The 24794-nt window shown below is 35.6% G+C and overlaps 1 protein-coding gene across 2 annotated transcripts; it reads right to left on the reverse strand.

Annotated features, from left to right (window-relative positions):
- Positions 1-1951: 1951 nt before the first annotated feature.
- Positions 1952-23349, reverse strand: LOC122027332 (calcineurin-binding protein 1-like). 2 transcript variants are annotated; one of them, XM_042586281.1, is made up of 20 exons: positions 23190-23349; positions 23028-23102; positions 19292-19411; positions 19182-19222; positions 18030-18241; positions 15837-17929; positions 8418-8633; positions 8181-8328; positions 7688-8085; positions 7381-7613; positions 7068-7278; positions 6754-6909; positions 6497-6654; positions 6220-6412; positions 4114-4508; positions 3848-4028; positions 3473-3705; positions 2754-3402; positions 2597-2687; positions 1952-2474 (listed from the first exon to the last, which is right to left on the reverse strand). In XM_042586281.1, exons 1-20 carry the CDS (start codon positions 23190-23192, stop codon positions 2260-2262), a joined length of 6021 nt encoding a protein of 2006 aa, XP_042442215.1. In that variant the 5' UTR covers positions 23193-23349; the 3' UTR covers positions 1952-2259. The 2 variants fall into 2 exon arrangements, with proteins under 2 accessions (XP_042442215.1, XP_042442223.1); XM_042586289.1 differs by lacking the exons at positions 23028-23102; positions 23190-23349 and having other exon boundaries at positions 18030-18197; positions 19292-19360.
- Between the last annotated feature and the right edge of the window lie 1445 nt (positions 23350-24794).

Genomic DNA, 24794 nt, shown 5'->3' on the forward strand with positions numbered 1-24794 from the left:
TTTAAAATCATATTTGCATCGTATGCATGTTTTAGTGAGGTAGATGGTTCCTTACTAAGCTTTTTAGCTTACAGATACTATTTTCCTTATACTGCAGATACAGGTAAAAGGAAAATGGACTAGCTGTGGAGGCTGGAGGTCAATGCAAGGAAGATGTGTGTGGGTGGAACTTGGAATAAAGATCTTAGGGATCTAGCCAGCTTTGTTTTAAGCATTAGAACTTTGTAGTTTTATTCATTCCGCACTTTAGTATGTTTAAATGCCATGAACTAGTGAACTATGCATTAGGCTATGCTTAGAATACTAAATATTCGTTGTTAGATTGTTTTCCAGTTATATTAGAACTTGTGAATGTGAGTTTGGCACGAAATAGTGCTGAAATCAGAGTTTACTGCGAAATCAGAAACCCCAATCGATCCGTGGATCGATTGGGGGCCATCAATCGATCAGAGGATCGATTGGGAGCCTGGTTCCGCGAACAGTAAGCCTCTGGATCGATCAGCCGATCGATCCAGTCGCATTCTGTTGCGAACAGTAAGCTTCTGGATCGATCAGCCGATCGATCCAGTCGCATTCTGCCGCGAACAGAGAGCTCTGGGATCGATCAATGGATCGATTGATCAGCCTGGATCGATCAGCCGATCGATCCAAATTATCGTCCCGGGCACAGTAGTATGCTGGATCGATCACTGGATCGATCCAACTTATATCCCGCATACAGTAGCCGTCTGGATCGATCACTGGATCGATCCGACTATTCCAATCGATCCTTGGATCGATTGGGAGGTCTGATAACAGCAGGAAAACATATATTTCAGTTCCTTGACCATAGGGGATGTAGTATATGTTCGGTATACTTTAGATTATACTCCTTAGTATATGTAGCACCAAGAAATGTTAACAGCTTCGCAAAATTTTAATTAGTCCAGCTTCCGCATCTAGTTCTAGAGATGGTCAGGGAATAGTTTAGCACAGCATAATGTGACGATCGGCCTTACAGCTTAGTTAGTAGAAGGCGGGTCGTTACAGAGAGAAAGTATGGTGAGAGAGGAAGTAGATGAGAGAGAAAGTGTGATGAGAAAAAAAAGAACAGTGAGTGTGATGGGAGAGATTGAAGAAAGAGAAAGTATGATGAGAGAAAAAGTGTGTTGAGTAAAAAAAGGAGGGAGTGTGACAAGAGAGATTGAGGAGAGAGAAAGTATGATGAGAGAAAAAGAAGGAAGAGAGTGTGATGGAAGAGATTGAGGAGAGAGAAAATATGATGAGAGAGAAAGTATAATGAGAAAAAAAAAAGAGAAAAGAGAATGTGATAGGAGAGATTAAGAAGAGAGAAAGTGTGTGATAAAATGATAAGAGAAAAAATATGATGAGAGAGAACAAGGAGAAAGAAGTGATATGAAAGAAAAAAATAAATAAATATATTTTGATATTTGATATTAAGGGAAAAAATTTTAGTTTTAGGTCAAAGGTATTTTTGGAATAAGGAAATATTTTGATGGATGAAAATAGGACAATGTAAATATTTATTAAAGAATAAGAAATACAAATGTTATCTTTGTGGGCAAAAAAGACATTTTGCACTGTCCGAACGATAAAAGAAGTAGCAAGTGAGTAGTCATATTTGAGCAACTTACATTAGTAAACTTGAAATGTTAGACGGATAGAGGGTTCGTTACAAATTCTTTTAAATTTATTAGGTAAAAGATGACTCATTCATTGATACTAACCATTGAACAAGTATGGAAAAAGACATACTCAAACACGTTAAGTTCCTATCCTAAAATCTTACGGATGGCTATTTTCAAATTTAGATTTATCTTGATACCTCATGAGAAGCCTCTCCCTCCGTTGGACCGAACCGATCATCTGCATTCGTCAGCCGGCTGAATACCTTATGCTAGCTTAGAAAAAACTCGCTTAATATACACTCAGAAAATACCTGGCAAGATCATTTACGGTTTGTAGAAACAAAAGTCCACGCTCTTAAGCAGAAAGAAATATCTGATAAAAACAATAAAAAGTGATAATTCACTTAGCTTTTTTAAAAAAACTACAAAATATGAAGAAAAAAAATTACATCTTCCTCGATGGTTCAATATTCAAAGAACTGGCCTTTTCTCCTGGTATTGTTGTCGCAGTAGGATAAGTTGCCTCCTGCAACAATATCAGATGATAACAATTAGTGCCTTTCTGATTCCGACGTCTCTTGCACATGCAAACTGTTAGCGGTGTAAGTTGACTGATCCATTCAAACAAATGCTAGCTGCCGCTCCACCCATCGGTGTTTTCATCTGATTTTGTGGTGCTGCAACGTTGAAGTTGTGAAGATCCTGCGGCAGATTTCTGAGCTTCACTGAGAGCGGGAACAGAAACACGCACAGTTTCCTCAGAGTGCAGAGCTGCGGAACATAAAGGAGTGTCCTCTGTTTCAGCATGTTCATTGCCTTCGGGCTTCTCTCTACAAGCTCCTGATGCTGTCAACCAAGATCACGTCATATGCAACCGAGAAGCTACATCAAAACTCAATTGAATGGAGAAAATTCGAACCCAGATACTGTTTAGTAGTAAAAAAATGTCCTAGATGAATGTAACCAACCTGCATGAGTTACAGTTGCAGCAACAGCAGCAGCTGTGGGTACGTTTGCTGGTGATGTTGTAGCCAGCACAGTGCCCCTCTTCATCCTTGCCTGTGTTCAATCACAAAGTAGGTCTCAGGAAGAGTCTTACAAGTAGTTAAATCAATTATTATTTACCCTGGCATCTTCGAAATACTTTACGACGGTTGAGATATTGGAATATCGCCCATGCACCAAAGTGTATGCCCATAAAAGCAGCTTCCTTGGGATACTTAAATCAAGGATATTAACCATCTCCTTTCCTTGCTGCTGTAGCCCTTCTACAGATGGCTGGGAAAAACATGTTGTGTACAGATTGATGCCCATTGGAAGTGTCCCGCAAGAACTATCTCGATAGAAATTGTAGGTACATTTCATCAAAGCAACGGCAGCCTCCATATTTTCTTCTAATGCTTGTCTAACCTGCACGTTCTTGATTTTGCATAAAGCTTCAAACCAGTTCATATCGAGCCCCTTGGATTGAAAAGTGCCTTCTGACTGTGAAACCATTAGTTCGTCAGGCTGTAAGTCAACAAAAAGTAGTAGGCTATTTTCTGAACTGCCTGGCTTATGGTTGAGCTCTCTGGTATCAGTTAGAGGAGTAATTAATGCCAACTTAATGGCGATAGAACGACACCATGCTAAAGATGCATGCTTGCAAATTTTGGCCAAATTATTGTTTGTTAACTTAGGATTTTTAAATCGCTTCCTGATCCTTTCATTAATGGCTTCGAGCGCATCCAAACGAATGTCAGTTTCCAGCAAGTGGATGTACTGGTGAATGTAACTGCCACAGGAAACAAGGTTGATGAGCAATGAGGCTGATACAGATGCAATCGCAAGAAAGTTTAACCTACCTGTAGAGATTGCTCTCAGATAGGTCTGCCATCTTTAACTCGGGTAAGGTGATTATATCTGTCCACATATTCGCATGATCCATGAAGATGTTGAACAATTTTTCTAACATTTGTTCCATCGAAGAGGAATTATTTTTTCCACTATAATTCTCAGTATTCCGTATTGATGAAATCAGAACCTGGATGTACTTTCCAAGAGCAACCGGTATGATATCTCCCAAGCATAAAGCAAACTGAACGTATATAATGAGATTTGTTATTGTTAAAAGGACATATTGTAGTTCATTCATAGAATTAAATAAAAAATGGCTTATGCACAATATAGATGCTGTTAAAGAACAAATAGCAGGTATTAATAAAAGAAAAAAAAATTACCCTCTTATCTGTTTTGATATACGAATAAGCCCTCTCCAAAGTCGACAACTCCCCAGTTTTCTCCAAAAGATTCAAATAGAATAACAGGTATTTACGGACACAAGTAATGAACTTCCTAGAACTTTCAGATAAGCTGAGCTCGAGACATTTTTTATTCCCTGCAAGGCCGGGATTCTTCCTCCTGGATCAAGGGTAGTATTTGAGTAGAGAGCAAACATGCATCATCACTAGGCTCTTTGAAACAGAACAGTAGATAATAGAGTTACCTTCCCTTTCTTGCCATGCCATCAATCTCCCACATGTTCACAGTAAATGAAGATCGAGATGATTTGAAACAAAAGGAGAGCTCTTCCTTTGCCCTCTCCACGTCTCCAGACTCCCCCCTTCTATATAACCCTTTAGCAAGTATGTACCTTGCCTTGTGGAAATGTTTCAACTCCCCTTCCACACAGATTCTAAGAGCAGTGAGACAATCATCATAAAGTATATGCCAGGCCTTTTCTAATATCTTTGGATCGATGTTCTTTCTTTTCTGCAGATCATCTTGAACAGGGGCATCAGTGGTATCTGCAGTAAACTGCATAAGATCTTCATTTGACATTTGAAACATGTCTAAGATTGTCTCTCTTGTTGATTGATGAAAGACATGCGCAGCAACAGCCTGAAACCACATGAAAGTAATCATGTCAACCATATCACATAGCCATGCACACAAAAAGAACATAAGCACCCTCATATAGTATTAAGTAGTTTTATAATTGGCAATTGATGCAAAATGGCAAAAAAAAAAAAAGAGAGCAACATAATGATAATCGAAGAAAATATCACTTCACTTAGAAATATGTGATGAATAATAGGTAGGATGAATCTGTAGTTGACATATTAAGCTTATGACGAAGCACGTATTGTAGGAAAAATAAACACTATTTGTTTGAGGAATCTTATCGTAGTGATATTTTCTACAGAGTATAGGCATTCAAAAAATATGAGCTAAGTTTAAAATAGAATATCATTGAACAATGATTCTGCAAAAGATATGATATAACTAATATAAACTAATGTTCTAGAAAACAAGTAATAACTATTTTTGCCTAATTACCTTGCAAGAATTAAGTTTCACTTTTATTGAATCCTGAATGGTTGAATTATTAATTACTAAGAAACATTAACTGGATTGAATAACCAAAATATATGCCAATCTATGGATATTATTCTTGTACTTTCCAAGTGAAGGCATCAACTCATTAAACCATAAATTAAAGAAAGTTTCTATCATTTTAGAAGTTCAAGATTGAGGGCAATGATTTCATTTGCACAGAGCATTGGCCAGAATTTTCAATGCTTGGTACATCACCAAATGTTGCATAACAAGTTCATCAGCATAAGACACTGATGTGACCAAAAGAATAAATAACTCATGAAGTAGGAGGGATGAGAGAGAAAAAGATCCCATTCTGGGTCTCGGTGTTCCAGTTTAAAGGGGGCTTTTTTCAATACTGAGAGAACACGAACCAAAGAACAATAGAAAATTCTAGCATGGAAGCATGGTCAAAATGCTATTACTGCTACTATTCCCAAAATTATACACAGCCAAAAATTGTGCTAAAACATACATGATTAGTAGGTGGAAGGTGCATGATTCATTGTTTGGTTTGAGCTTAAATGGGAATGTGTTGAAACAGATAATTAAATGTCAAAATGTAAAGCCACAAGTGCAAATCACTACCAGCCTATCAGACAATAAAAATTATAAGTAAAATAAGAAGACACTTTAATAATTATATTTCATTAGAATTTTCATCTATTTGTATCGTGGAGGTATCAAACATTATCAAACCTCAGGTTCACAGGTTATCAATTTTAGAATAACAACATATGTCCATACAGTAATAAATTACTGAAAATCTTCCATAGTTCCATATAACCACAACATGAAATCTGGAATAAGGTAAAATTTTAAGCCAGTAACAAGATTAGCACCTTATAACATATTAAATGCAACACAAACAGAATTAGAGGGGAATAGAAAATAAAAGGAATAACAGTATACAGTGAGTTAAGTGCAATAGACATAAGCAAGTCAATTTTTTTTTTATATAAGAGAAATTCAAACATCACATTGTGCCAAAAGAAATCAACAATATATATCAATCAAGCAGGAGAATGTATGCTAAAATGTTAAGAATAAATCTATGTTGATGTAAGAAAATCTTTCAGAGTGCAGCTAATACATGATGAATGATCTGCTGGATCACAGATACACCAAAAAATTTCATTTATGCTAGCAATAAAATAGTCTTCTATAACAAGCTAAAAATAACATCCACCAAGAAAAACATTCATCAAACAAACTAATTGTAATCTTGGCAAACCTGAAGAATATCTATTTTTTCATATCCATGAATATATAGCAGCTTCATTCTTGATGCATGCATTCTGTACACAGGATCAACACCGGAAGGATTTAGTAGAGCCGCTTTGTTAAAGTAAGACAGTGCTTTAACAGGTGATTGCCCCATCTTTTGACACAGTTTTCCAAGGTAAAAAGCATGGAGCCATTCAGATCTAAATTAGAAACATGCAACACTACTGTCAGTTATGTATTCAAACAATTTTAAAACATAGAACATAGGCATACAAAAAAAGTACTTGAGCACAAAAGCCTTCTCAAAATGTTTCATTGAATTTTTGCAAAATTCCATCCAAGAAGATTCCTTTGTTGGTGCAATAGATCTCTGGTCATAAAATGGGACAACACTCTGAAGGCTATCATAGTAGACAAGAGCCAATAATTCATGGATTTGACTCTGAACAAACCAAGGAAAAAGGGGCAAGGTGATTAGCTATTTAATCAAGAAATCGAGATAGTATCTCAGTTAACTTGGAAGCACCATAGATAACAATACCTGCTGAGATGGAGTACTAGCTAAAGCTAAACTCATTAGCAAGCAACGTCTACTCCTCCTTCGACCAGCCTCAACTCTTTGATGCAGAGCAGTATTCTTCTTCCAATCTAATACACTTATATGTTTGCTGCCGTCATTCAGTAACAAGTCCACCTCCTGTTGTGAAGCCAAGAAATACATGATAAAAAGGAAAGAGGTTTCATCATCAACAATTGCATAAATTAATTATTAAATAAGAATTCATTAAAATAGTAATGAAAGATAAGTTGCATGTGTTTGAAATGCTTGAAGAACACATTATATGATTTCAATACCTCATCATAAATATTTGCAAGCTTCTGCCAGCTCTCAAATCGCAGGGGATTGTATAGTAGGTCATACTTAAAGAGGTTTGCACTTTGTTCCACAAATTCCTCTCCTTCTTTTTTAAGTACAAAACCAGCATATTTGTCAATAGCACTTATCTCTTCAGCCTGGGCTATAAAATAATACAAGTTGCCATAAACCTCTAGGTATTGCTCAGAGCTGAAATTATAAGTCAAAATATAAAACAGATCTTAGCAAAAAAAAACATTAGAAAAAATTGCAAGAGATTTACAGAAACAAAGTTCCAAACATCAAACAAACCTCACAGTATATGATCTTTTTGTAGTCTCAAGGTCTCTTGCATTAGATATAATATTAGTTATCAATTCACGACCTTCACCAAGTCCAGAAACCTCTTGAAGCTTATCTTCCCATAAATCCACACCATCTAGGAATTTGTCGATTGTATTCTCACATAGCATGTCATCAGGTGGCTGGGGGAAGTGTTTACGGATAGCCCGAAGCACCCTTCTAAGTTTAACCAAACCAGCTCTCTATCATCAAAAGAACAATATTCTAATTAAATTTTCTATTCGCAAGTTAAAAATATGAAGGTGGGGAAACTCACTGATAGAGCCTTCGCATAAGGTAAGAGATAATGAAATACATCAGCACACTGCTCTTTAGTTTGGTATTCTCCGCGATTAGTGTTTTTATGAATGGCTAGTTCATCTTCATTTGAAGAATCCAGGTTTAACTTGAGTCCATATAAGCAAAAAAAGCTCTGATCTAAGGCAGTATCTAGAGTCAACTCTATTTCCTCTATTTCTTCCTCAGGAAGAGAACTAGCAGTATCGCCAACAATAGTGTTATGACTTTCTTGGACTGTAGAGTCTAACTCAGCCCTCTTTCCAGTATGCAATGCATCATCACCCTTTTCACCTTCATCATAAGTGACATTGCAAACAGAGACAATTTCTTGAGGGTGCTTACGTGGAGAGGCAGGTTCCTCTTGTCCATTTGCACCTAAAAGTAAATATAGGTCAAGCATCTCATGGTTAGAATTTTTCTGTCTATTTTATGAAAACTAGTGCATTTCAGTTTATATATTTTCCACATACCAGTCAATTGCTTAAATTTTACATCTAGAGCTAAAAGATGCTTGATTGCAAACTTAAGAAATTTGCCTTCCTCCCCTTCACTGTCCCTACCAGAAGAACAAAGTCCATAGTCCGCAAGCAAATCATGAACAGCCACAATTAGGTCAACCTATGATATAAAAATGAATGATAACCCGTGACATGGGGAACAGGAGAAAAGAACTATCGTGAATATTTTCGTGAGTACACAGAGTTTACTTGGGTTTTGATAGAAACAAAAGAGTCAAGGTGTTGGAGTTTGCAAAACGCAGTGGCTGCATCTACAAGGCACCAGCTCTCCAGTTGATCAGTTTGACCTGAAGTTACTGAACTCGAAAACTTTTGGCTGACAATTGTTCTTATTGCACTGCACATAACTGTCAGGAGCAGCAATTGAATATCTGATATCACACAAACCAAGGAACTGAAATCATCCTGCAAGTAAAGATGGTGTCAGTTTGCTATCACATAGGCCCTCAAAAATGATCTTTGCATTACTCATTCTATGGTGGACTAAAAATCAGGAGACACATTCACAATCATTTATTGCCTTTTGAAGATGGGAAAAACAATCTAAAAAACAGAGTAAAATTGGATCAGGAATAGATAACATGATATTGGGAATCAACAGGAAACAACAATAGTGTAATGGTAAAACAATGGATGTCTTCTGAACACAGTAAATTGGCAGAAAGGCAACCTTATGGACAAGGAACTAAACAAAATTTATAGCCAACTACAAAATTAGAAAGATACTAAAGGTACATACAACTTAGCTAAATTGCACCAAATACTTGCAACTGTTTTGCAATTAAATTGATTGTAGGAAAGATATTTTCATATTTATACAAATATAGACTAATATGAGGTAGGTATGCACCATAGAGCCTTGCTTATAAATTCATTCAAGAAAAGAAAAATAAAGAAAAAAAAATCATGATGACCATGTTCAAGTTAGTAAAAATCCTATTGAGCAATCTAAATATCATAAACTAAAGTATTTGAGAGCTCATCATAACTGATCAGAAGACAGCATACAAATGGCTATTTGTATTTGAAAATCCTCCAGCAATTAGCATTCAAGTGTGGAACGTCGAGCAGACTGTTTCAGGTTAGAGACTAATGTTTGAATGATTTGTTGTTTTCAGCTAGGGAAGTGATAGTTCAGAAATGTGTTAGCTTTGGGAGAGGTGAAAGTGAGCTTTCCAGTTAGTCATCGGTAGGGACTTCAAACTCATTATTGAAAGCTGGTACTTGTAACCTTACGAGCTCTGGTTCTGCTTCTGGCGAGTTTGACATGTGAGGACATTCAAACAAGCCTTCTAGCTCAATTTTGATTAAAGAATTGAGGCTTCAAGCCTCATTCAAACAAAGAGACTCATGCCCTTGATTTGAGCCCCTGAGTGACTACCAGACATGCCCTTGACTTGATTGAGTTTCCGAGCATGTTCTTGAGTTGAGCTACCCTAGCCTTGAGTTGAGCTAGCCTACCTTACCTTACCTTGATCAAACAGCCCTTCAGTAAACTCCTTTGGTAAGTCTGAAGTGAACCCGGTATTCCCGTATGAAATGCATATCTGGCCAGGAAATTCAAACAAGCAAAATACATTCAAAATCCTCAATTTGGATTAAAGAATTAACGCTTGCCTCATTCAACCAATCGTACATGAATTCATACCCTTGACTTGCCAGTCATGAAGATCTGCTAGTCGCTTAAAATCTTGATCCCTTGCACAATTGCAAAAATAATCCAAGTATTAGCAGCGAGAGTGCTCACGTGTGTTCCATCTGTATCAAATATATGCAGAAAGAAAATAAAATAAATAAAGACACAACGCTAATAGGACTATTTATCATGGTTCGGAGACTCCGCTCCTACTCCACGGCTTAGAATGCATCCAGCATGTCACCCCCAAATAGTTCCATTATTTTCACTTCACGAGAGGTAATGAGATAAACATTTACATACAAAACTCAAAGCTTAACCCAACCAATGGAATTGCATAAGTTATTACAATCTTAACAAGGTTAAGAATTTCTCTCACAAATACACTCCACCTCTCCTTAAGACATGATATGAATGCAAAGAGAAACTAAATTACTAAGAATGTTAAAGCCTTCGACATTTGTCCAAGCTCTTGGATCATCTAACCAAAATATTGCAATCAGTCAATGTAATCACTCATGGCTCTCAGATCCTCGAGTCCAGAGAGCACATCTCCAAACTCCAGTGCAGCGCAGCAACCTGCTCCAAGCAACACCTTAGTCCAAACCTCTAGCACTCGAGTCCACCAAGCTCTGTACCGAGCCCAAGTGAGGTAACTCAATACAAGTCAAACTCTGGAGTCCAGGATTCCATGAGTAAATTCAACACTCAATCTAAGCCTCCAACTATCAAGTCCATCAAGCTCATCTCAAACTCCAATGTAGCAACCTGATCCAAGCCAAGCTCTTGAGCACATAATCTCCATAATCGTCATATCCACAGCTCAATCCTGTTGAATTTATCAACTATTTGCTACAAGAAATCTAGGCCTCCAGCATCCAAGCACGCAATCTTCATTATTCCCAAGTCAATAACTAATCTCATTGAGTCCAAAAACACCATGAGCTCCATGTGTATTATCCAGTTGAATCGTCATGACTACCCACTTACTATATAAGCAATATAAATTTCAAAAAACACCTAACTTAAATCAAAATAGTGTGGTTAAGCTCAACCAAAAGGATTGTTTCCCCAACAATCACTCTTTTTTATGTTTAGAAATCAATTTAAGTTAAAGATACAATAATCATGAATGAAAATTAACAAGGAAATCAGAAACTCAAAACTCCCCCTCAACCTAAGCTCCCCTCAATCCATTCTAACCACTCTTGAATTAAACTACATTTCACCTTTCAAATAAGCATGATTTATGGAAGTTTATTATTTATCACACATCAAAACATATTAAATCAGCGATAAATGAGGATATACAAGCATGATCACAATAATTAACAATCAAACATGGCGATCAATACATGTAAGCATTAAAGCAATTTATACATATGCATATCTTTTATATCAAATTCACATTTCCCATTTGAAGAAATATAATAATGATAAGCATATTAATGATTGATCAGAAAATGAGAAAACTTATATATGAGACTGATGAAAATCCTAAGATCAAAAATTTCTTCTTATTGTGGTCATATGGTTAAAATGTAATACATAGTGATCAACACTTTAAGTGTTAAGACACATATCTAGGGTTCATCTATGTGTCATATATCATATTTTACATGCTCCCAATGGTCAAATAGGTCTAATCATGGTACCATAAGATTATATAAAACATACAATAGCCAAAAGCATGAAATAAGGCATAATAAGTATGAAACATTCAATCTGGTACTAGCATGGCAATTCCAATTGATTGAATAAGAGCATTCAATTGACTATTATAAGTTTAGTCAAGTGCTAAGTCCAATAGTCAACTGTTAAGTTGATTGGATTCCCATAAGTGGTAGGTTCTTAATTTCAAAAATGCTTAATTGATACTAAAAAAAATAAAAATTATAACATGCAAGTATACTATAGTGCTTTCTGCATATGAAAAATATGTCCTTGTGCAAATTCATTATATTCTATGTATTTGAACAAAATTAGAGTGCTTCAAAAATGTTAATTATGTGTCATTCTACATGTCAATTGTGTGCATCTAACTTACGAATGGGCAATTATGATACATCTAGAATGATACTAAGTGACAAACCTAGTGATATATATATCAATTGTGTGACAATAAAACAAGTTAGCATTTATGTTTATACCTGGGCACTCAAACCAATCAATCATGCAAATATGACACATCAAACATAATTAAGGCATATAAATACAAGGCATGCAAATATGACACAACAACGTGAATCAACCAATATAGTATGAATATCAAACAAATGTCCTAATTATCCTTCTCAAGCAATTACAAATAAATCTTCAAAAACATACTCACAAGGTAGAATCTAACCATTCTTTCCCCATTTCATTCTTCTCCCATTCCTTAATGCACTCTAACCCAATCTAGAATAATAAAACAATTGTTTTGAAATCCAAAATGGATTGGGCCCAATTTGGTTAACTAAATACTTTTTTGGAATCCATTTTCTAGCCACCTCTTTGCTTTCTTAATGGCATTCCTAGAAATGTACATTTGATTTGTTGTTTGGTTGGCTTCTAACAATTAATGATGCATTAGTCTTTTCCTTAAATTTTGATTTATATTCTAAACCAGCTTTGTTACAATTTATCCTTTAGCTTCCTATGATCATGTCAAGGTATTTGAGGCCATTTATTTACTTATTTCTTAAGGCCATTGTTGTTAATCTTAGATTTATTTAATGAATTAGTTAGAGCCTTAGAGTAGCAATAGAATGAAAAATTTCTTCTACAAAGGAATAATCAACTTTACATTGTTTTTGAGTGATGCTCCCCTTTCACTAATGTTTATCTCCTCATCGCTAGAGCTTACTGCCGAATTGTCCTTTACCATAAGAGCTAGATATTTCTTCCCCATTGCCTTTCTTTTTCTTAAAAGAATGATGTGTTGTTTCAAGTAGCTCCCATTGCCCCCTTCTTTCTATCTCAACTTGAGACAATTGATCTTGAAGTGAGCTACTACATAGCAATTAAAGCTTGTAATTACTTTCTTCTTTTGCTAGATTATTCTTCTATCCTTGAGCATTTTTTTGTTTATTTTCACTTGTGCTCCATTTTTTATCTTTCTTCATTTCCTACCTCATATGCATGCAATTTGAGTTTCTCATCACTTTCCAACAATGAAGAGGATGATGATAATGATGGTGATGTAAAATTATACCCTTTACTTTGTTGTTTTGCCACAAATGTAATTCCCTTGTCTAATGTGCTTAGCCTTATGCAATTGCATGGTTGCAAAACATATCCTCCGATGAAATGGTTCATAGGTCCTTTGATTTTGTGCATGCATCAACAATTGAAGTTCATTGTAGCATCTTTAAAAATCTATTAAGAGAATTTCTTAGAATATCTCGGTTATTGACTTGTTTCATAGGTCTTTCACACACTTATATTTTTCAACCTTTTTTGGCTCTAGACTAGTTAAGAAACTCATCAAAGCATATAGTTTTTCCATCAGATATGTAATGGTTCCTTTTGCTTAGGAGTCCATCTATCCATTTGAATGAGGTATCGATCCTAATCCCTTAGTGGCTCATATCCCTTATTAATTGCATGCCTCATGCCGAAGTCCTTTCCATCCGCGAGACGCAATGTGCAAAAAAAAATCTCCCTCAACTTAGGTGGATAAAATTGAATTCTTGATAGTCAATCATTTTCTCTTGAACAAGAGGGTTCAAACGATTGAGCACCCCACTTTAACACCCAATGTTAGGGTCAAAGGTGCTTCAACTAGAGGGGACAAATAGACAGCAAATAAAAAAGTCTCGATCACTCGCACAAATAGAAAAACAATCCAACATTTAGTCACTACAAGTGCTCGTCTGTCTTTCATTTGTGTCAAGAATATGTAACAAAAATGAATATAAGAGAAATATAGACACAATGATGACAAGAATAGTTTACGTGGTTTAGAAACTCCTTGCTTACTCCATAGACTATAACGAGTCTAATGCATAGCTTCTAAAAAATTTTACTATTATCACCCCTTATAGGGTGAAAGATAATAAGGTGGCTGAAACCTTGACCCGACTTATGAGATTTCACAAGCTATCATATGTTTGACCTTAAACAAGGATTTCATTTGCAAATAATCCTCACCTCTAACCTCTAAGATATGAAATGAATGTAAGAACCTTTATCACCTCTTCTTAAGATATGAATGTGAGAAGAGAGAAAATTATCAATAGCCTAAGATGTTGAGGCCTTCAACCCTTATCAAGTTCTTGGATCTTTTGGAGGACTTGCTCCACTTGAGCATAGAAAATCTGTGATGTAAATTTTGTGTCCAAAAACTATCCAAGAGCTTTTTTTCAAAGACTTCAATATTCAAATATTTTTACAACTTCAGTCAACTAGTCAATTGACTAAGGTAGCAAATATAGCCGATAGATATCAACAACTCTCTGGCCACTTGGCTACTAAAAGGCCAGTCAATTAATAAATTGATTGCACTTGGGATATAATCATTTTGGTCACCCCAGAAATCACATCTCTTTGACTTCTAAGTCGACTATAAAAATTCTTCTGGTGTTTGGCACCTGAGCTTCAATGAAATAACACAATCTAAGCCAAGCTCTCAAGCACATGATCTCCATGATCGCCACAACTTGATCCGACTGAGTCCATCGAATTCCTCATTCCACTCAATGTAAGTCTCCAACCTCGAGCACATGATATCTATGATCAACAAGTCCACAACTCAATCTCATCAAGTCAACAAGCTCCTCAAGCATCATGTGTACTATCCAGTCGTATCATCACGACTATTTGCATACTAGATATGCAATAACAAATCATAAAACTTAAACCATACCATCAACACATTGAAATGATGTGGTTACTTCCAACACATTGAAATAATGTGGTTACTCCCAACAAGGAAGCATTATTTCCTAAACAAAATGAACAATCTTGATAAGTACAAAATGAACAAGTTGGGGTTTTCTGCAACTGTGGTAAAGCCAAAAGGAACATGATTTGCAGGATAGGCTGGCTAGCTGCAACAAGAACCTCGCAGATCAATCTCTAATGGACTGGCTGCATTCACTGATCAAATTTAGGGAAAATTTCATAAAGAATGACCAGAAGCTTATTGGCATTGCCACAATTTTGAAATCTACAAGAAAGCACACTAGAAAAAACACAAAGATTGCCCTTCATGTCAAAATAGCAAAATTTCATTATGTCACTAGAGGTTCAAATGGTAAAAGAAGAAAGCCTAGGTATTTCTTGAACCTCCTGAACACTCACCTCAGCAAGAAGGTAAAAATAAAAGGATAAAAGATTAAAATTGTGATGCACTTGTTTGATGCACATTGAACTGCTCCCACACAACCAATGAACCTTTGAATGGTGAAAAAAAAGTATTGTTTTCCTGTACATTGACACAAACGTGCAGCCAAAGATATGAAGCCCCATAAAATATATGTGCAAGACCTCTAAAACACACTGACATGTTCTAATAACTAAAGAAAACATTCTAGTAGTACACCATAATCAAATGCACTTGACCACTGGGATGAATAATCCTATGTGCAGATCTAGAGACCCTAAATGCAAATAAAATAGTCAAATAGTTCAAGCCCTGCATGATGTGGAGGAAGAAACAAAGACAGATAGGTGATAATCTGTGTTGAAAATTGGTAATGAGGATTATCAGGTGCCCCAAATTCCTACCGTCCAAAAGAATAGGACACATTAATTAGTTTACACAAACCAGTGCCACCATGAATGCAGAGGAATATCTCTCTGTTGCCAGAATGCTGACTACATGGAAACCAAGCTCCTCGACATGGAGTTTGAACTCACAAAATCAATTCAAGCCTTGAATATTTACTCAAACATTGACTAATAAAAATTACTTTTAATTTCATTTTTTTATTAACCAAAAAACAAGGTCAAAGCTTAATCCATATTTAACTATTCGAGCAACTCACATTATAGCCACCTTGATCAATAAAATTCTTCACACGAGTTACAGTTCGAGAGATATCTTTTACTTCTTCAGAAACCAGAACTTTCCAGGTTTTGTTCATTGGATCTGCCAAGTCAACTTCATAAGCACCGCAAGATTTGAGCAGTTGGTTTTTTCCCCTTGATAATATAGGAGATTCCATACCAGCTGCAACAGTCAACATTTGAAGTTTTCTTCTGCGACAATTTAGATATACCTGAAGATCCATCTGTTCTGTCTTTTCACATGCTGAAATAAGAAGATTTAGTGCAGATAACTCCATAGGCATATTTCTATCTTTTTCTTTCAGGGGACCAAACATAATATCCAGATACACCTCTCTAGTAGAAAGCAGAAGAGGGGAGAGCATATTCATGCATTCCATGAACATTCCTTTATCCATCATTTCATCAGAAGATTTCCCTAGTAATGAGTCCAATTTCAGCAAGTTAATTTGATGGAGGATTCTATCAACAGTTATTAATCTCATGAGCTTGCAATGAGGAAGAAAGACAAAATCAGAAGCCTCTTCCAATTTCTTATTATTCCGCAAAAGTGTCAAACAGATACAGAATTCATTGAAGGCTTTTGCCTTGGAATCTTCAAAAAGGGAGAGTCTACCACTTAGCCAGAAGAAACGTACCCAAAAAGCAGTATCATCTGTTATAGTAGAGTCCTGCTCATTTTTTCCTTGCAAGAGAGAATCACCTAAGTTTGCTTCTCCTACACTACTTCTAGAAGTGTTTGACAAAAACATACTTTGTTTGTCAACCTTTTCATCTTCAAGCAATGATCCTCCTTTAATATCATTCATCTCCATCATAGTTAGGGTATTGCTGAAATGATTGTCTGTACCAATTAAGTCATTTGAACCATCAAAAACTACCAACTCAATAACTTTGCAAAGATGATAAGAAGCCTCAGAAAGATACTCCAACTGATTTGATCTGTTAGCAACCCACGATCCCAGGTCATAGTATATCTCAGCAAGAAATAAGCTGCATAATGGAGACCGATCCTGACCCCAATTTCTAGTCAACTTTTCTAATTCCAGCAACTTGACAAAACTATCCTGAAAAGGAATATGCTTGTAGGCAACCTCTTCCAACAACAAATGAACAACATGATGAGCGCCAGAGTTTTTGGAAATTTTATATACAAATTGCACAACATCCTTATGTTCAACTTCAGAGTTATAAGTGGCATAGTCTGGGGAAGTACCATCAGAAGAGAATGTACAAGGTTGATCTTCAATTCTTGACTTTCGTAAGACAAAGGGCTCCAAAATCTGAAAGACAATATTTGCTTGATTTTTTCCACTGGCTTCTGATTCTTCTTTACCTGATTTCCGACTTCTAAGCCTTTCAATTCTTGTGCTTCGCCTTTCCTGGGGATGCTCTCTATCTGTACTACTATCTTTTTCTTTGACTATTGCTGTTTTCTCCAGGACATGGAGACCCAGTGATGCAGATCCACCAACAGGAGACAAGCCTTGATCTTTCCCTTTAGCAGGATCAATAGTAATCTCTGGAAATTCATTCAAGTGAATATCTATCTTCACATCAGCAAACCTACCCATGCTCTCAATGGTTTGGATTCCAAAGCTCCTACAATTAGAGGTCCCATCACCAGATAATCCTTTTCCAGGCTTACTAGAAAAATTTTCATTTCTTCTGCAGTCATGATCATCCATAAACCCCGGCACAGAATCTTCAGTAGCTGACTGATGAAAGATGCCTAGGATTGCATCTATAAGGGCTGACCATGTTGCTCCAGTCAACTGCAGTTCTATGGCTAGCTTGCGTTTTTTGCACTTATTAATATTGCTAATTTCATTGTCTTCCAATTTTCTTTTCTCAGGAAATTCAAGTCTAACATGTTTGGGTTCTAACTTATCAATACCACGAGCTGCAAACGGCTTACCGTTGACTGGCTCTGAATCCTCAATAGTCTCCTTGGCATGCAAAGCGCGAGAATGTGATGGCCAATGTCCAAGTATTAGATTTGCTACAGAAAGGCATGCAACCTCATCCCCAATGGCTATCAGTACCTCAAGTAATTTCTCCATGCAGTTCCCTAAAGAAATTACAATCATATTGGAAAACAAATTATAAATCTAGAACAAACTGATACATACATTGAACTTCTATCTACAAGGAGCATCATGTAGCCTTACAATTATTAGGGCTGCATAATAGTCCTTGCTCAAAGGCCCATCTTGAAGTGCTCAACAACCCCATTTTGCAAGATAACGTTCCCAGGTGATTCCAAACAACTGAGTCAGTCTCATCAAGTTCAGTAGCTTGGAGATAGCAGTGAAGTGCATTCTCATAATGCATAGGGCCTAGTTGAAGGAAGACAGTTGCAAGATTCTTCAGTGACAAGAATCTGCAGTAAATAAATCATCAGAAAAACAATAACTATCCATAAACTCTAAGTCCTTGAATGCAATCAATGTGCCCTTGAGGCTATGGTGCAGCGGTAGGGCATCCAAGTTGTCACCTAGGCACCCGCAGTTCGATCCCCAACTGTGACATATTTGAAGGAATTTTTCCTCCAAATGAGGCGCGCAACCAAAGAATGTTGGGCTTTTGAGCACTTCCCGATTGATCCTGATGGCCGGTGGAAAAATTCCGTGAGGCCGGGCCGGTCATCCCAAGATTAGTCTAGTTTATTATTTTTTTGAATGACATGGTGGTTTAACTCAATGAACCTGGCCTTAGTGAAGGTTCAGATTGAGTTGAAGCCAAAAAAATTGAAACTTTTAAGAATCAGCCAATCCAAACTGGAACCAGTAAGTTTTCTATTTGCTGAAGCATGTTTGAATGTTCTACATGGTTTTGACCATTTAACCATTTAAAAATTACCAGTGTGACAACATTAGAAAAAAAAACAAGCATGAAACAAAGAACAAAAACTCTTCTGTTTTTCAGGATGGTCAACCATTTTCCTCCTATTAGACGCTAGTGGCTATCCCCCTCCTAAATCCTAATCAATCTATCTCAGTGGTGTCAACCATTTTCCTCCTATTAGACACTAGTGGCTATCCCCCCTTGTGAATCAATGCAGTTCAATGACCTCAAAGAATTGGTCACCTCCTTACTCAATCTCCGCTAGAGATGCTAGAAAAATGATGTCAGGTAAATTTGATGCATGCCATCCTTCACATTCCCCCGACACAAACTAGATATCTTGTATACTCTACATTAGAAATAATTGGCTCAAAATGAACAGATAAAATTATTATATTAGCAGTGAACCATTATAGTAAGAGGAGTTGTTTAGCAAACTCTATATACATGCATTCAGAGTATTATGGGCTACAAACCTTAGCTGTAATAGATGCCGGTCACTAGGAACATTACCAACCTAATGAAAACAAACAAATCTTAGCATAGCATAAGTGATACTAAAAAACTCACTTTTAATCTTAATTACCTGAGCACTTGATATAATAGGATCTTTTAAAACTGATTCCAAAAGATCACGAGCTTTTATATAATCTTTATCTTGCAATTTCAGGAGGCCTTCATGATACGTCTGGGAAAGATGAAATTCCTAAAAACAAGAGGATAAGAATTTTGAACAAATGATTTTTTGCATAAAAAAAAGAAAATCAAATAAGTGAAGTGCCCAAACATTATAGAATAGCGAAATGCACAAAAGAAGATAATAGTCGACAGATTTTAGAAGAAAATTTCCAATGCAAGATTGTAGTAGTAAATATCATGTTAACTATGCATATCCAAGCGAGCTTTTTGGAAAGAGAGCAGCTAAGAATACTCAGAAATGATAAACCCAAAATGGCAATAGAAGAGGGCATGACTTAGAGATACAGGATCATGCTCCTCGTGAATGACTCATACAGCAGGGTGCTGCATCAGGTTGGGATAGAAGATTGCTCTTTTCAACTTTAACCATTTTAGTCAATTGCTTGTCTATGTGTATCAAAATCAAATTCTTCAGTTCTAACAAATAATGATTCTACAAATTACATTGTAATACTATTTAAGTGTGGTAAAAGACATTAACATCCAAAAGAAAAGAAGAAAGTAGCATGAAAAATTTTAAACTAGCACTTCTTTGAATGAAATAGTTTTTTTCATTTCAAATTGCACCAAAGTTTAGTGCCCAAGGAAGAATTTTTATGTGTCAACTTCTCTTTTTTTTGTTCTCATCACTTTTCACAATTGACAGGTGCACCAATGTCAACCTAGTTCTTCAACCATAGAAAATGATCTCATTACAATCTTATCTTATACTTAAGAGAATTGGGACCCAACATCATGTGGTTAGGGGTGTGATTTCATCTCAACTAGTCATAACCTGATCTGAGAACAAGATTAAAGAATCTTCCAGACCAAATAAAAAGAAGTGGAGATAGCAAATACCATAAAACTCTCATGTATTAACAAGTATTCTTTGTTTCAACTAAGTACAAATAAAAAATTATTAGAATTCTCAAACATTCTAAAAATCATCACCCAAGCTCTAAAAGACATGCCTTCTACATTATAAATTAAGATTGATGCAACTTTGCTTCAAAGTAGAGACCAGTTAGAAGAAACCACATAATCAAACTTTATATTATTGATACAAGAGGCAAACTAAAAGCATATTTAGCACAAATACATGAAAACTAATTTCGAGATGGGCATGAGTTCACCTAATAAATAGTTGCAGTAAGGTTTATTTTATGTTTACATGTATTTCCAAAATCAGATGGTCCAACAAAGTCATCTGAACCCTTTTCATAACAGATAAAACATGGATGATATAATTCCTCGTAAATTCAACAAATTTGAGGGGCATCAGATTAAGTGTATCGAGTTTTTGATGGATGTTTTATCAAAACTCATTGATCAAGCTCCTTAATAGAACCTCAATGAAGTGGGTAAGTAAAGAACATATTAGCATACAACTCTAATACATAGTTGTTAAGATGTTTTTCAAAAAACAATGGATGATATAATCTGGTCAAAATTCACAAGATTGGTGCATCAGTTCCGAACCTCCATAAAGTAGTGAAGTAAATAACACACAACTCAAATACATAGTTGCTAAGGAGACACTTTTTCAATTTGTTCTCAGAATTATCAAAACTATAAGATATTTTGAATTATTAGCCAAATTATGGAAATTATGAAATGAAATGTTTGAAAACATCAAGTTTCTAAGTGAGGCAAGAATAGGAACTCACCTTCAACAAAGTGAAACTCAGAAAAAATGCTTCTATAAACAAGAGGGACCCAAGCAAGCACTTCACTAGGTGACCTTTCGAAACCTTAATGTAGGAGATCATTTGCTCTTTTACATAATATACGGAGCTAGGTAACACAAAGTTTGGTTCTCGCTAAGAAACTCCTACATATTTGTTTATGTTTGGAAGAAAATTCAACTTGTTATCACCCCTACAAAAAATAGGATGAGACAACCTTTGCAACCGCCCACAAGCTTACCAAGCTTGATCACATATGCTTTGCTAATAAATCTTGTAATAACTTCCATCAAGCTCCAAATTCCTTCAGCAAAAACTTATGTAAATATTGATTCTCCTGTGGCAGCAGGTACACAGAATTCACAAAGTAAAGTTCAGAGGCTAGGGCACACTACACCTTTGACCAATTTGCCAATCCATTAGACACTGAAGTAGAAGATTTGTGGATGGCACCCCAAATCATATAAGTAGATAATTAGCAACCAACTTGTATTCATTAAGTTCATCAAATGTAACAATAGTTTTGTTTCAGTGAATTTGTGTTGAGATTCAATTTTTCTTTTTCTACTATTCTTTTCAATTAAGCACCTTTGTTTGGAATCAGTTCGTAAAACCTTGGGCAGTAGAGGAGCTCAGCTCCTTCTACCACTTATGATTTATGCCCTTCAAAACACTAATTCAAGCATAATACCAACAATTGAAGAACAAAGGCATAAAATATTACTTGGTTCTCAAACCACTATATTCTGCTTTCGAAGGTTGTAAATGAACCGAATGTTCGTGAACAAACTTGGTGGTGTTCGGCTTGATAAGAGCTTGTTTATGTTCGTTCAAGATCAATTAAATAAACAAACTTGAACAACTCATTAAATTAAACGAACAAGCTTGAACATATATATGTTCAGCTCGTTAATGTTCGTGAATGAACAATACTCAAGAATAACGTTCGTGATCGTATTCATTATTAAAACTCTTATCAACATGTTAAATAACAAAGAAACTTTCAAAATGAACAAACAAATTTATATTATCAAGCTCCATAACCAAAAAAACAAGCTTAAAAGGTAAAAATTTCAAACAATCAAACAAGCCTGAATTAAGAGCTCGATAACATCTAAATGAACCAAGCTCAAGTCGAACCAAGCTCAAGTCGAACCAAGCTCAGGCTCATAAAAAAGAAACAAACCAAGCTTTAACAATCATTTCAACGGCTTAGTTCATTTTAGGTTCAACTTGGCTTGGATTGGTTACTTTATTAAACAAGCTCAAACACCACAAAGCTTGACTCGGCTTGACTCGTTTATAGTGTTATGCTTTCCCCAAGAAATTAAACTAATATTTTCTCAATAACACTCTAAATTGAATAATATTCCCATTCCATGAAAGAATATGAAGCATAACAACAACAGCCACTAACCAATATTATAACTAGCCATGTTTATATTTCACTTAACATAAACGCAACAAACCAGGGGGAAAACACCATGGAAATCCTACAGTTGATTCACGGTTCAAGAAGCCTAATGAAAGTGTGATTATATATTAACCATGTATCAGTCAATGACTAATACATTAGTAACTAGCTAGTGTCTAAAATATCTTCTCCTCTAATATTCTAAAATTTTCTTATAAAATACAACTCCCAGTTACACAAAGTTGACTCCGGAAAATAAAAATCATATATATTATGACATTCGATATCAGATTACAAATAATAAACTCACATCACATACACATTTGTGTTCTTTTTGAGGAACACATTGCATCAGAATAGAAGCTATTAACATTAGCAAGAATTGTATGAATTACCAGAAACGAATTATTGTCAAGAAAAAAGCAAACTTTTCAACTAGGTAACACAGCAAATGATAACGGCTCAGAAAGAATATTCAACCAGTTTAAACCCCGAATGACCAACAACGAGAACAAGAGATGTATAGAAAGAACGACGCGTGCCTGAGCTTCTTTGGTGGGGGCAAGGGGCTCCCACTTGCCGCCGGAGTCGCTTTCGTTGATGGCCGCAATGGAGAACTGCAGGAAAGAGACAAAAATAAAGGAAAGAGCACAAGAATCAAAAGCGGACCCTTACGGAGGACGAGGCAGGGATCCGGAGCTCACCATGTCGCCTGGTCGGTCAGTCAGTCGCGCCGCGCTCCTCGCCTCTACTTCTGCCGTCGCCACAGATGAGACGGAGGGGTGAGAACGACGTGGGTTTCTTCTGCTTCGTCTTCCCGATCAGTTGAGTTGAGTCGATTCGGGACGGCGAGTTGGTCCGGGTCGGTCCGATTGAGAAACGATTCCAGACGAACCCAAATTTCTTTTTCCTGGCGAAATTTTCGAATCATGCCCCTAGATTTGGAAAATTTTAAAGAACTACTTATTTCTGCTTTTCCCCACGTGATATCATGTGACTGCAATACGCCATGTGAATATTTGTAAAATTCACAAAATGCCTCCCTGATTTTTTTAAAATTACTATAACACATCCTTTCTCTCACATAGTACTCTCTTTTAGTGCTTTACAAAATTAATTTATCTTTTAAGTTGATTTTAAAGTTATTTGTGAGTGAGTTCTATTTTTCAAATTTTTGGCTTATAATAAGTTATTTAGTATTGTTCAACAGTCGATTTATAATGAAAAATATCAGAAAAAAATTAAACGAAAATGCTCATAAAAAATCATTACATATCTAAGTAGTGTACATTATAGATCGAGCTAAGCCAAGTTAAATTTTATAAATCAAGCTATTGAAATTGATTTGATTTCTTTTTTTACAAGTTTGAACTAAGTTCATTTACATATTATATTATTAAGCTCTAAATTTAAACTTATTTGATTATTTAAAATTTTTATATTTCTAAACTTATTTGGTTGATTGTTGAATTTGATAATACAAGTTTGTTTATTTATTTTGAAAGTTTATTTATTTATTTACTATGTTAATAAAATTTTTGTTGATGAGTATGATTCATAAGCTTTTTTTGTGAATATTTTATTCATGAACATTAACAAGTTGAACACAAATATGTTCAAGAGTGTTTATTTAGGGGGCGTTTGGTTTAGGGGAATAAGAGTGGGGAATGAGAATAGTAATCATTGATTTATCATTGTTGATGTTTGGATTATAGGAATGAAAATACAAATAAGGGAATGATTTTTTATAATTGGGTAATGACTCATTCACATGTCTTCCTCATTCAATGAGTCATTACTCTATTTTCAACGATTAAAATATTCTCTCGTTCCAAAAATACCCTTGACTAAAACTAAAATTGTCTCCCTTACTATCAAATATCAAAATATATTTATTTAATTTTTCTTTCATATCACTTTCTTTCTCCTTGTTCTCTCTCATCATTTTATCACTCACTTTCTCTCTCCTTAATCTCTCTCATCATACTTTCTTTCCTTTTTTTTTTCTTAATACATTTTCTCTCTTATCACACTTTCTCTTTCCTTAATATCTTCCATCATACTCTCTCCCCTTTTTTTTTACTCATCACATGTTATCTCTCATCATACTTTCAATCTCTCACATCACTCTCTTGTTTTCTTTCTTTTCATTACACTTTCTTTCTTATCATGTTTTCTATCTCATCACACTTTCTCTCTCTTTAATCTCTCACATCGCACTCTCTTTTCTCTTTCTTCTCATCACACTTTCTCTCTCATCATGTTTTTTTATCTCATCACACTTTCTCACATCACACTCTCTTTTCTCT

This window comes from Zingiber officinale, chromosome 1A, assembly GCF_018446385.1.
Source record: "Zingiber officinale cultivar Zhangliang chromosome 1A, Zo_v1.1, whole genome shotgun sequence".
Lineage (NCBI taxonomy): Eukaryota > Viridiplantae > Streptophyta > Magnoliopsida > Zingiberales > Zingiberaceae > Zingiber > Zingiber officinale.

Excerpts from the sequence above, each read along its gene's own strand:
- LOC122027332 (XM_042586281.1), bottom strand. Across the intron at positions 3,706-3,847 it reads ATATCAAAACAGATAAGAGG|TTTGCTTTATGCTTGGGAGA; the intron begins GTAATTTTTTTT and ends ATATACGTTCAG. Across the intron at positions 3,403-3,472 it reads TCTGAGAGCAATCTCTACAG|TTACATTCACCAGTACATCC; the intron begins GTAGGTTAAACT and ends TTCCTGTGGCAG.